The following is an 11,370-nucleotide window of genomic DNA, read 5'->3' as shown; positions in this document are numbered from 1 at the left end:
ACCTTTCCACAAAACAAAACGAAAGCTACAATATCTTTTGGAAAAAGAAGTTATAAAAACTCTCAAAAAGAAAAAAAATCTATAAACTAACAAGATCAGTTAAGTTATTCAAGCCCTGAAAATATTGCTGTCATCAATTTCATAGTTTGAATATCAACTTCGAATAGCATTCATACCTTTTCTCTTTTATTGGATATGACCATCCTCCATTCCATATTTCCATCCAAGGTTATGGAAACCATTACTTCATTAATGGCTAATGCATTTTGCGAAGATAAGTGTCTGCTTTTTTTTATTCTAAAAAATATTATCGGCCTAAACAACTTCATTACATATACTGATGTAGTGAGGACTCAGTCACCAAAGAAAGCACACCTCCTCAACTCAAGTTCGAGTTTTCACTGCTTAAGGGCTAGGATCCAAAACTAATTTTAGTAACATGTCTGCTTTCCGGCCCAATATAAATATGGGCCTAAGATCCAAAGCACATCCGAATTAAGAAGTGTTTCTTTTTTTTTTCTTTTTTTTTTAATTAAGAAGTGTTTAATTAAGAAGTGTTTCATTCCCCACTATTGTCCAAGTGTCCAAGCAGGAAAATGATAGGACAGAGTTTTTATTTCACCTACATCTCTTTAAGAGTCGAATCTTTGATATGGATCTGTACATTTTTGGCTCATGATGATCGGGACACTTCCTTGAGTACGTGAGACGCATTCCCCTTTTGGGAAACTGCTTCATAAGACAGTCACAGTTATATATCAACAACAGCTTCATTTTAATAACTTAGTAAGAGTTGTAATGGAAAATTAATTTTGGAAACAATATGGAAAATAAATAATGTCAATAAGCAGATATGTCGCCGTCGTGGAAGGAACAAATCGGCGACTGTCCTTAAGAGTCTAGTGCGATGACAGAGCTAAATTCGTTGTTTATATATCCACTTGCAGAATCTTTTGCCCATTAAAATACAACAAATTAAATAAAGGTTCCAGAGTCGTGAAGCCAACTCAAATCCAACACGAAATAGAAATGTTGATCATTTGGAGAATTTTTTTTGACTTAGTTTAATAACAAAATTATTAAGAGAAATTATTGGAGACAAATAGAAAACCGGTATTTTTAATTATGTTTTCTCTTTGTTTCGAATTCAATTTCTCGACAAGACTTGTTTGTTTCAGCAAAAAGTATCTTCCTTTTCTTTATTTGAGAGAGAGAGAGAGAGAGAGAGAGAGAACGAATTAGAGGAAGTGATCAAGTACTTATATAAGAAAGGCTCTGAATCGTTTTGACATTAACAGTAACATGTGTATGCAACTTACTTTATGTCTTAACAAATTAAACATCATTACTTAAAGCTAAAAAAAGCTCTCTTTTTCTCTCTCTTTCGACTTCCTCATATTCGTTGAATCACTCCTCTGGGTTCTTACTTTTTTTTTTCTCGCCCTAGATCTTACTTAAAAGCAGAGGAGGATCAAAGTCCACTTTTTTTTAGAGATCTGGGTTCGGACAAAGTCTCTGTCTTTCTCTACTCAGGTAACTGCATTTGACTCTTTAGCTCGCTACAGCGTCTTCCATAGTTTAGTAAGCTCTTGCTTGGTACTTTGCTGGAAAGCGAATCTGAGATTTGTAGCTTTTAGAGGTTTAGTTTTGCTCGGAAAGACTTTACTTAAAAGACTTTGTTAAGTTCGTACGTGAGTGAGTGATAACACGAGGACTGAAGGAATGTCCTGAATCACGCAAACAACATGTGCATTTATATCGATATTGCTTCTTTCTAAAGGAGTCTTCTTCTTTAAAGATTAGTCCGAAACATCACTTAAATCTCTCCGTGTTTTCCGGTCCCTGGATCAGCCTTTGTCTTGGTCCCTCTTGTTCTTCTTCATTTAGAACAAATAAAAAAAACTCAAAGATTCGATCTTTGTATGCCTTTTTCCATTAGAAAGTGGGGGGAGGTGTTTTTTAGGCGGCCAATGGGTGAGGCGCAGCAGAAGACTATTCAAGGGCCACGTCACCACACATCTCTCAAGAAGCCCTTATGGCTCGTCTTAACAGTTTCAGTGATCAGCATGCTTCTCATCAGTACTCACATGTTCCCACCACAAGGCAAACGCTCCTCCTCTCATACTCTCTCTTCCTGGCTACCGGTTCATGTCAGGAAACACACCGATGAGGAGGTAGCAGCTAGAGCAGTGGTCAGAGAGATACTTAAAACCCCTCCCTTCATTACCCCAAACTCCAAAATCGCTTTCTTGTTTTTGACTCCTGGTACTTTGCCGTTTGAGAAGCTCTGGGATGAGTTCTTCAAGGTAAACACCACCACCTACATCAACACAAGTGTCTCTAGATCTTTTTATTAATCGTGGTGTGTGTTATGGTGGTGAAGGGTCATGAAGGGAAGTTCACTATTTACATCCACCCGTCAAAGGAAAGGCCAGTTCATATCAGCCGTCACTTTTCTGATAGGGAGATTCATAGTGATGAGGTCACTTGGGGAAGGATCTCAATGGTTGATGCTGAGAAGCGGTTACTTGTTAATGCTCTTGAAGATCCTGATAACCAACACTTTGTTCTCCTTTCTGAGAGGTAGTAGTGTGACTTCACAATCTTTTTTTTTTCTTATGTGCACAAATCAACTTTATTGTTTCTTGTGCAGTTGTATACCGTTGCATACTTTTGATTACACTTATAGATATTTGCTGCACTCCAACGTCAGCTTCATTGAGAGGTAAAACATTAATAAATCAAAAGAAAAAAATGAAGTTTTGAGTTATCCATTAGTGTTCGTTCACTGACACAAGCTTTCCAAAAAAAAAATCTTTGTTTCTCAAAGTTTTGTGGATCCTGGTCAACATGGGACTGGTAGACATATGGAACACATGTTACCTGAAATAGCAAAGGAAGATTTTAGAAAGGGTGCTCAGGTAAAAGACAAAAGCTTTCATCTCTAAAGATCATATGTCTTGATTACTTTTGTGGTGTGACTCTCGTCTTTTATTCTGATACAGTGGTTCACAATGAAGCGGCAACACGCTATTATAGTGATGGCTGATGGTCTCTACTACTCAAAATTCCGCGAGTACTGTGGAGTAAGTTTTATCCTTGTTGATAAAGTTTTTTCAGTTCTATTTGCTCTGAGGTCTGATTCTGACAAGAAAGAAATTTTCAGCCAGGGATAGAGGCAGACAAGAACTGTATTGCAGATGAACATTACTTGCCAACATTCTTCAGTGTGAGGAAGAACACCCCCTCCTTCCATCTTTTTTTTTTGCAATCTTCTTGTTGCTGAAATGTTTTGTTTATTTGCTGGGATCTTCTTTCATTCAGATGCTTGATCCCATGGGGATATCGAACTGGTCAGTGACGTATGTTGATTGGTCTGAAAGAAGGTGGCATCCAAAGACTTACACAACAAATGAGATTTCATTAGAGTTCATGAAAAATGTCACGGTATGTTTTGATGAAACCCAATCTCTTGAAGGTTGTTGTCACAGTTAGCTTCTTATTCTTTTTTTTTTTTTTTGCTTTGTGTAGTCAGAGGATATGAGTACACACGTCACAAGTGTGGGAGAGGTATGCTCTTTTGAAAGCTGAAACTTTCTGTCCTCTATGGCCTTTTTCTTTCTCTTTCTTTATACTTTTTACTTGTGGTTTTTGAAGCATGGAGATGAGCTGCATTGGCCTTGTACATGGAACGGGATCACACGGCCATGTTATCTGTTTGCAAGGAAGTTTCATCCTGATGCTCTCGACACGTTGGTCAACCTCTTCCCTAACTACACAAGCACAGCTCTCTGAGAGAGGAGGATTCTTGAGGCGAAACACTCTCAATTCTTGGACCTAATTAATATTCTTGGCTCTCTTAGATACTGTAAATTTTTTGAAAAAAAAAAAAAACTGAAACAATTCTTGGAAGTTGATGCTTATACGCAATTAGATCAGAAAGTTTTGGTTAAAGAATTTCATTTTGGTTCGGTCTCTATCTATAAGTTTTATTATTCTCATGAACATATTGTAGTAAAACTTAAGCCATCATGAACACAGAGTCTTGGAATCTTGATATTCAGTTAATGATATCTCCTTGTGCCTCTGTGATAACTAGCGGAGCACGAGGAACCGCTGGCTGCAGCGGTTTGCAGTCCCAGTCTTTACCGTTTCTAACCACTGAGAAATGCTTGGGAACCCATGACTCACCAGAAGCCTCTCTCTGTTTCAGAGACTCTCTTTGTTTATCCTCCACACCTTTCTTAGCTTCTCTTGCTTTTTCCCAGTCTTTCTTTAGTATCTTTTCACTTACTTCGCTCCACACCATCGCAGACTCGGTCTCCATTACCTCTTTCAGATTCTTCACGGTTGGAGGTTTGAGTCCTGAGATACTCTCCTTGGCATTGTATATGACTTCCACCTCACCGGTCTTCAGATTTTTGGCCATTACCGTTCTGAAAAACATTATGAGATGTTAATGATGTTCTTAGAGAGCTGTAATGATTATTTGATCCATATACTTTACCTATCCCAATGGCCAGAGATGTCGTAGAGCTTGTCTCCAGAGGAAGTCTGAGAGATCTTTCCTTTGATTGATCTATTGTTGTTGCCTTTGAATCTTTCGATGAGTGAATCGGATATCAAGTGTAGTTCAGCTTCGAGATCGGTCTCTGGACACTTTATCTTGATTTTTCCGGTCCAGTGAGCTCCAGGAGCAGGTAGGAATCTCACAACAAGTCTTGGTTGGTCCATCTCGTAAGTCTCTTTCCGATTCAGAAGGTTCATTATCCTTCTGCCCTTTACCTCAACGTCTACGTAAGCACCTTATTAACCATGAGTACACGCACTAATTAGAAATTTAGACTTCATAGCCAAGGCCAGATGCTTTGATTTTACAAAAGTATGTAATATATGTGTTCGTTGACCGTTGTTTTCTTATTCTTCTTCAGTTAAAAAGACTGTTACAACATTTTATAAGAATTATTATTTTATTGATTGTTATATTTTGGTTAAATTATGTATATTATTTTTTTATATATGAATAATAGAATAATCGTTAGATATAAATAAAAAATTGTTTTAGATACTTGAGATGTAATTAAGAAAGAAACATACCACGGAACTTGGGAGTGAAATATTGACACCATGTCACGTCAATATTTTCGTTCTCGTGAGTCGCATGAAGTGCCGACACTGGAGGATGATGCGATACCTGAAACATAACAAGTTAACAACCACAAATATTTTGACGTGACATGGTGTCAATATGTGTTACGTGTTGGGATTGTAATAAATAAAGGTTATACTTGTTCGGTGAGGACGTTGATGTGACCGTTTGAGACATGGTGAGTCTCTCCAAGAACGGGGTTGTACGGTGACATACCAAAAACTATTGGACGGAGTGTGGAGATGTTCCACATCACCACCGACTTGAGCCGTTCGATGGGAAGATCGCGACGGCTGCATTCTCCCATGAGATCCTGACCGCAGAAGCTGTAGATCATCTCGCCATAACATTGAAGTTGTGATCTTGGTTGGTTCAGCTGAGGTGGCAGCTTTAAATTCAAAGAATATGATTGATTAGTATTGAAGGAAAAAGAAATCGTACTCAAAAATCTAAATGAAATTATTGGAAAATGACGTGATATATATGAAATATAAATGTTTTAACTGTTCTATTTATCGACAATTTAGAAATTTAATATATCAAAAGTACAAATATAAAGGTATATAAGGGGAAACAATGTAATAAATAACGAGGGAATAAATATAGTTCGAGGGCTCAATTTGATGCATGATGCCGCCTACTGCCTAGCTACTACTATTTTGAAAATTTAATCAATTCTGATATAAGTTAGTCTTCTAAAAAGTAAAAACGCAATGGTCGATCTGTGATATATCATTAAGACTCGTTAATCTCAACAAGTTTTTTTTTGTTTGAACCTGAAAATTGGTGAGATCAGATCCAAGGCGGACGTTCTTGAACAGGCTAAGAATCCGACGGATGCCATTCGAAGCTGCGTGCTCAGAATCTTTATCATCTTCCAACGCGAAAGGTTTGGCTATCACAAGGTGCTTTCTAGTTTCTCTTTCTCCCGCCTTTGCACAGCAAAAAACAATTGAACCTATAAGTTTTAACTTAACCATAAACACCTGGGCTTCGACTGTTCCACACATGATTTAGCAGAGATAATGTATCAAAAATGAGTGTATATTTTTGTACAATTCGTCTCCTAAACTACTTATTTAATAAGTTCATTCGGAGTCCTAACCAGCTAATAGCCGGAAAATCGATGTTTAAATGCGCTTTAATTATAACTAACCATAGTTCCTCTACACTCATATAAACCCTTGATCTTATAGTCCAAGAAAGTTCTATTTACGTTTCATCTTAAATGGTTGGATTCAAAAATGACATCGATAGATAATTAATATGGAGATATATCAACAAAAGATAATATATAGAATTAAGAGTACGTATGTACCCAAATATGCTCTTTATAGTCACTAGGTTCAGGTTTATAGGTTGTAAGAGTAAACGATAGATAAATAATATATAGTTAGATTTTGCAATCTCTAACTGTTGGAATTTTAAAAGTGTCTCAAGATTACAAGTATGCAAGACCCAAGCAAAACCTAAGTGTGTGATAGAAGAATTTACGATCCTGTTCAAAGAAAAAGGATAAAAGAATATATGACCCACTTACCATCAGAAAAGTTGTTGCTGAGACACGATCTTTCTGACTTTTATGGATGAGATTTTTTTAAAGAATGAATGGTGTTAATAAAAAAAAAAGCAAGTAGTACAATTTATGAAACGATCTGAAAAACTCAAAAAGTAAAAGTTACAATCATGTTTATCACAGTACACAAAGTGATAATTCTGAATCTCGTTTGCTCCGTTTATATAGAGGTACATGTAGGTATATGTAAATACAGAGATGATAGATAAGGAAAAGAGTTTGATAGGCATTAACTCTGGATCCAGAGGTGGCGTTGGTCGTTGGCTCCATCGTCCATCATAGTATCATTTATTATGTCATCGTGGCCGTTTTGTGTAGTGCCTACTCTTAGGGGAGTGGTCCAAGATGCTTGCTTCTTCTTTTTTGTTGTTATAAGAAACTTATTTGAGTTGATTTTTTGAATGTTAAAGGCTGGCCCTACAAGCTTAGCTAATTAATAAATGAGTATGGAGATGATAATATATAGAGATTTTTTTACAAACTCACCACCGAATAGATACCTAGACTAGATCTTGTAAGTGTCTAATTTCTTTACAGCATATATCATATTTTAAGGAAAAAATCAGATTGTTAGTCACATATATTCTAGTACATAGAATCTTTGTATGCTTTGTACATTGAGTCATTGTGATCTGGTATAAGTATAAACCAGAAGTATGTAGAATCTTTGTTTTTGATTCAGCTGAAAGCCGGTTACACGCAACTAGAAAGAAATGGCTGAAAAGGAGTTTTATTATTCAATTTCCCCTTTGATTCGTTCTTCATCAATAGGTTTGTGTAACATGGGAATATGGGATTGTAGTAACTTAATCATCATCAACATAAAAGTCTTGGAATCTTGATATCAGTTCATGATTGCTTCTTGTACCTCTGTGATAACGATTGGAGCACGAGGAACAGTAGGCTGTAATGGTGTGCAGTCCCAGTCTTTACCATTTTTGACAACTGAGAAGTGCTTGGGAACCCATGACTCACCAGAAACCTCTCTCTGTTTCAGAGACTTTCTCTGTTTGTCCTCCACAGCTTTCTTAGCTTCTCTTGCTCTTTCCCAGTCTTTATTCAGTATTCCTTCACTCACTTCACTCCACACCATCGCGGACTCAGTCTCTGTTACCTCTTTCAGATTCTTCACAGTTGGAGGTTTGAGTCCTGAGATACTCTCATCAGCATTGTAAATAACCTCAAGGTCACCTGTCTTGAGATTTTTAGCCGATACTGTTCTGAAATATCATGGAATGTTAACGTTAATGACTTGACATTTTAAGATGTTCCTAAGAGTTGTAACTTTATGACTCATGCGTTCACCTGTCCCAGTGTCCAAAGATGTCGTAGAGCTGAATCCCAGAAGAAGATACGGAGAACTTTCCTTTGACTGATCTGTTGTTGTTACCTCTGAATCTTTCGACGAATGAATCGGAGACCAAGTGTAACTCAGCCTCAAGATCGGTCTCTGGACACTTTATTTTCATTTTTCCAGCCCAGTCAGGTCTTGGCACGGGTAATAATCGTATAATTAGTCTTGGTTGGTTCATATCGTAAGTCTCTTTACGGCTCAGAAGCTTCATTACCCTTTTCCCCTTTACCTCAAGCTCCATGTAAGCACCTTATTAACCATTAGACACATAAAGTAGATTGTATAACAACTAAAAGTATTAAACCGGACATAACCAGGATAAATTAATAGGTGTTCGGTTTTAAAATAAACCAATGCTTATTTCAACATCGATTGTGTTTCTTAGACGAAACTATTCAAAACTAGACTTCGTTTTGTGATGTTATTGAAACAATTTGACTGCTACAACGACGTGCATGCTTGTAAATAAAAAGATAAGCATACCACGAAATTTAGGAATGAAATGTTGAACCCATATAACGTCAATATTTTCTTTCTCGTGAGTAGCTTGAAGTGCGGACACGGGAGGATGATGCGAAACCTGAAAATTAACGATGTAAGTATGATGTTGATATTACAATTTTGTTGTTGTTTATGTACGTATTAACGTATGTTATGCAAAACACAACTCGTCTTTTTCTCAAAAAAAAAAAACACAACTCGTATGAGTAATCATAATATTATACATATAAATAAATGCTTTGTTCGTATAATATTTATGTAAAATATGTAACTTATGAATATAGTTTGTTCATTATCGTAATAAAAAAAGTTTATACTTGTTCGATGAGGACGTTGATGTGACCATTGGAGACATGGTGGGTCTCTCCAAGAACGGGGTTGTAGGGAGCATGCCCAAAGAGTACCGGACGAAGTTTGGAGATGTTCCACGCCACTACCGATTTGAGCCGTTCGATGGGAAGATCGCGACGGCTGCATTCCCCTAGCAAATCATGACCACCGAAGCTGTATATCATCTCGCCGTAACATTGGAGTTGCGATTTTGGTAGGTTCAACTGAGGTGGCAGCTTTACGTTCAATGAAAATAGTTAATACTAACATTTAATGGAGAAAATGCATACTCGTCATTCTAAATGAAATTTATGTTCGATGAAAGAACTTAATTTGCCGGGAAATTGATGATTTGTACGAAAATATAATGTTCAACTGTTAAAATTCTTAGAGAGATTAATGATACGACCTATGTACATATAGCTCACTAATTAATACCTTGGTTTTTTTTTCATGCAAAGTATCAGTTGATATTCTAAATTCTATATAATCATATTTGTCCTAACACAAACTTTACCTTTACTAAGAAAAAATTGCTTCAACATTTTTTAGGAAGAGTGAAAAAAAATTAATGGCTGTTCTATGATTCAGAGAAAAACTATCACTCCGGCAAGTTTTTAAAAGTAAAACCTGAAAATTGGTGAGATCGGTCCTGGGCGTACGTTCTTGAGGAGGCTAAGGATCCGACGGATGACATTTGAAGCGGTGTGTTCAGAATCTTTTTCATCTTCCAACGAGTAAGGTTTGGTAAGCACAACTTGCCTTCTAATTTCTTGTTCTCCTGCCTTTAAACACATTAAAACCACTGAGTTTTAGTTAAATTAACCACCATTTCTCACGTCCGAAAGCTGTTCAACATGGTTCTCCATCATATACAAATCCTAGCTTATATATAGCCCAAAGAAAAATGTAGTTTCATCTTAATTGGCCTGCTAACAAATAACATGATTAAGATCGAGATGTATACATGTAAAAGAAAACAAATATTAAGAGAACATACCAACCAAAACACTCTGCACTCTGGTAATAGAGAACTAGGTGGTACATTAATCTCTAACAGTTGGAACTATTAAAACTAAAAGAAAACTAACTGTGTGATAGAGTATCATTCACTTACCATTTGAAAAGTCGTGGAAAGGAAATGATATCTCTGAGTTTTACTGACGATATTTTTTTTTCTGAATGAACGATTAAAAAAACAAGGATCTATATTTATGAAATCAAAACGAAACTGAAGAGCTCAAAAACCAGTGTTAAATTACTCTTCATATATCACATTACCCATAGTACTAATTTTAACCTTTTGCTCCATTTATATAGAAACATAGTCAAGAACATGTAATTAGAGGGGTGATAGAGAAGGAAAGGAATTGAATGAGCATTAACTATAGATTTGGAGGAAACGTTAGTCGTTGGATCCCATCTTCGTAGCATTTAATATCTCATTATTCGTTTTAATTGTACATGGCCGTTCTGTGCTGTGCTTAGGGGAGTGATCCAAGACTCGCATATTTTAACCTTACTTAATGTTGAATATTAGTTCTAACAAAAGTCCAGCTCGGTTTTATTACATAAGACGACTGCAAAGCGTGGGAGGAACCTCACGATCAACCTCTCAGGAAAGACGTTAACTCATAGTTGCAAGGCTTTATCTTTCCGGTGGATCAAGCAAACAGCCTATTGCAAGGATTTTTTTCGTTAGGACGTTATTTTATTTATTTTGACAAATATAATCATTTTGTTTAGGTAATAAAAACTAAACTATGTTGATTGAAATAAACAAATAAATAAATAAAATAAAATAAACTATGTTGATTGGTCGAATAAGATATTAACACGGTCTATTTTCATATGATATTCATTTGTGACCATCTACCGTTTCTCAGGATACAAACGAATCGAAGGCAAAACCATTTTGTTAGCCAATCTAGAGAAATATTTCTTGTAACGAATATATTTCCATTTCCGCAGCTTCAGCTTCCCTGGAAACACATAGTTCTTTGGCTCTTCTACGGAGATGGATGGCTTGGGGAAGCCGAGGCTGAGCATCGCCGGAGGAGGACTGAGCGGAGGAACAGTCTTCACCGTATGAGTATTAATTGGAGTCCCTGGCTGCATTTCCCACTTGAACGGAACACCCTCCGACCTACGCTGATAGTAGTATCCGGTCGATGAGTTCCTTGACATTGATGGCGATCCTTTCTTGCATATATCGTTCTCCATAACTAGCACCAATGATCCTTAAGGTGTTTGAGTTATATGGTATGCTCTTGATTCACTATATGCAGGTTCTTAATTGGTTTGATGTTTTCTTATGAAGATATAAGAGCGAGGGAGATTATGTTGGGATTTTGGGAATTATGAATTATATATAGAGTGATATTCTTGTTGGACTTCTTGTTCGGCCCGATAAGATGAAACGCAACATGTTATGATTGATCAAGTTGATTTGTAATATTG

The 11,370-nt window shown here is 36.6% G+C and overlaps 3 protein-coding genes and 1 pseudogene across 6 annotated transcripts; 1 reads left to right on the top strand and 3 right to left on the bottom strand.

The window, feature by feature from the left end:
* Positions 1 to 1,323: 1,323 nt before the first annotated feature.
* Positions 1,324 to 3,971, top strand: LOC130494571 (glycosyltransferase BC10-like). 3 transcript variants are annotated; one of them, XM_057003214.1, is made up of 10 exons: positions 1,324 to 1,533; positions 1,944 to 2,306; positions 2,384 to 2,583; positions 2,654 to 2,725; positions 2,831 to 2,921; positions 3,006 to 3,086; positions 3,167 to 3,229; positions 3,325 to 3,447; positions 3,532 to 3,570; positions 3,658 to 3,971. In XM_057003214.1, exons 2-10 carry the CDS (start codon positions 1,971 to 1,973, stop codon positions 3,793 to 3,795), a joined length of 1,143 nt encoding a protein of 380 aa, XP_056859194.1. In that variant the 5' UTR covers positions 1,324 to 1,533; positions 1,944 to 1,970; the 3' UTR covers positions 3,796 to 3,971. The 3 variants fall into 3 exon arrangements, with proteins under 3 accessions (XP_056859194.1, XP_056859193.1, XP_056859192.1); XM_057003213.1 differs by having other exon boundaries at positions 1,325 to 1,533; positions 1,940 to 2,306; XM_057003212.1 differs by lacking the exon at positions 1,324 to 1,533 and having other exon boundaries at positions 1,561 to 2,306.
* Positions 3,931 to 6,864, bottom strand: LOC130508044 (oxysterol-binding protein-related protein 4B-like). 2 transcript variants are annotated; one of them, XM_057003216.1, is made up of 6 exons: positions 6,690 to 6,864; positions 5,926 to 6,107; positions 5,289 to 5,537; positions 5,098 to 5,194; positions 4,508 to 4,805; positions 3,931 to 4,436 (listed from the first exon to the last, which is right to left on the bottom strand). In XM_057003216.1, the coding sequence occupies exons 3-6, from the start codon at positions 5,484 to 5,486 to the stop codon at positions 4,061 to 4,063; spliced, it is 969 nt and encodes a 322-aa protein (XP_056859196.1). In that variant the 5' UTR covers positions 5,487 to 5,537; positions 5,926 to 6,107; positions 6,690 to 6,864; the 3' UTR covers positions 3,931 to 4,060. The 2 variants fall into 2 exon arrangements, with proteins under 2 accessions (XP_056859196.1, XP_056859195.1); XM_057003215.1 differs by having other exon boundaries at positions 5,926 to 6,081.
* A 705-nt stretch (positions 6,865 to 7,569) lies between these two features.
* Positions 7,570 to 9,779, bottom strand: LOC108817441 (oxysterol-binding protein-related protein 4B-like; annotated as a pseudogene).
* A 955-nt stretch (positions 9,780 to 10,734) lies between these two features.
* LOC130508045 (uncharacterized) lies at positions 10,735 to 11,261 on the bottom strand. The gene has a single exon (XM_057003220.1). The coding sequence runs from the start codon at positions 11,131 to 11,133 to the stop codon at positions 10,783 to 10,785; it is 351 nt and encodes a 116-aa protein (XP_056859200.1). The 5' UTR covers positions 11,134 to 11,261; the 3' UTR covers positions 10,735 to 10,782.
* Between the last annotated feature and the right edge of the window lie 109 nt (positions 11,262 to 11,370).

This window comes from Raphanus sativus, chromosome 2 (genome assembly GCF_000801105.2).
Source record: "Raphanus sativus cultivar WK10039 chromosome 2, ASM80110v3, whole genome shotgun sequence".
NCBI classification, from domain to species: Eukaryota; Viridiplantae; Streptophyta; class Magnoliopsida; order Brassicales; family Brassicaceae; genus Raphanus; species Raphanus sativus.
This window is presented reverse-complemented; position numbering and strand designations above follow the sequence as displayed.

Excerpts from the sequence above, each read along its gene's own strand:
- LOC130494571 (XM_057003212.1), top strand. The coding sequence starts at position 1,923 with ATGCCTTTTTCCATTAGAAAGTGGGGGGAGGTGTTTTTTAGGCGGCCA. Across the intron at positions 2,584-2,653 it reads TTTGTTCTCCTTTCTGAGAG|TTGTATACCGTTGCATACTT; the intron begins GTAGTAGTGTGA and ends TTTCTTGTGCAG. Across the intron at positions 2,726-2,830 it reads AACGTCAGCTTCATTGAGAG|TTTTGTGGATCCTGGTCAAC; the intron begins GTAAAACATTAA and ends TGTTTCTCAAAG.
- LOC130508044 (XM_057003215.1), bottom strand. Across the intron at positions 5,538-5,925 it reads CTGATCTCACCAATTTTCAG|CTGCCACCTCAGCTGAACCA; the intron begins GTTCAAACAAAA and ends TTGAATTTAAAG. Across the intron at positions 4,806-5,097 it reads TTTCACTCCCAAGTTCCGTG|GTGCTTACGTAGACGTTGAG; the intron begins GTATGTTTCTTT and ends ATGGTTAATAAG.
- LOC130508045 (XM_057003220.1), bottom strand. The coding sequence starts at position 11,133 with ATGGAGAACGATATATGCAAGAAAGGATCGCCATCAATGTCAAGGAAC.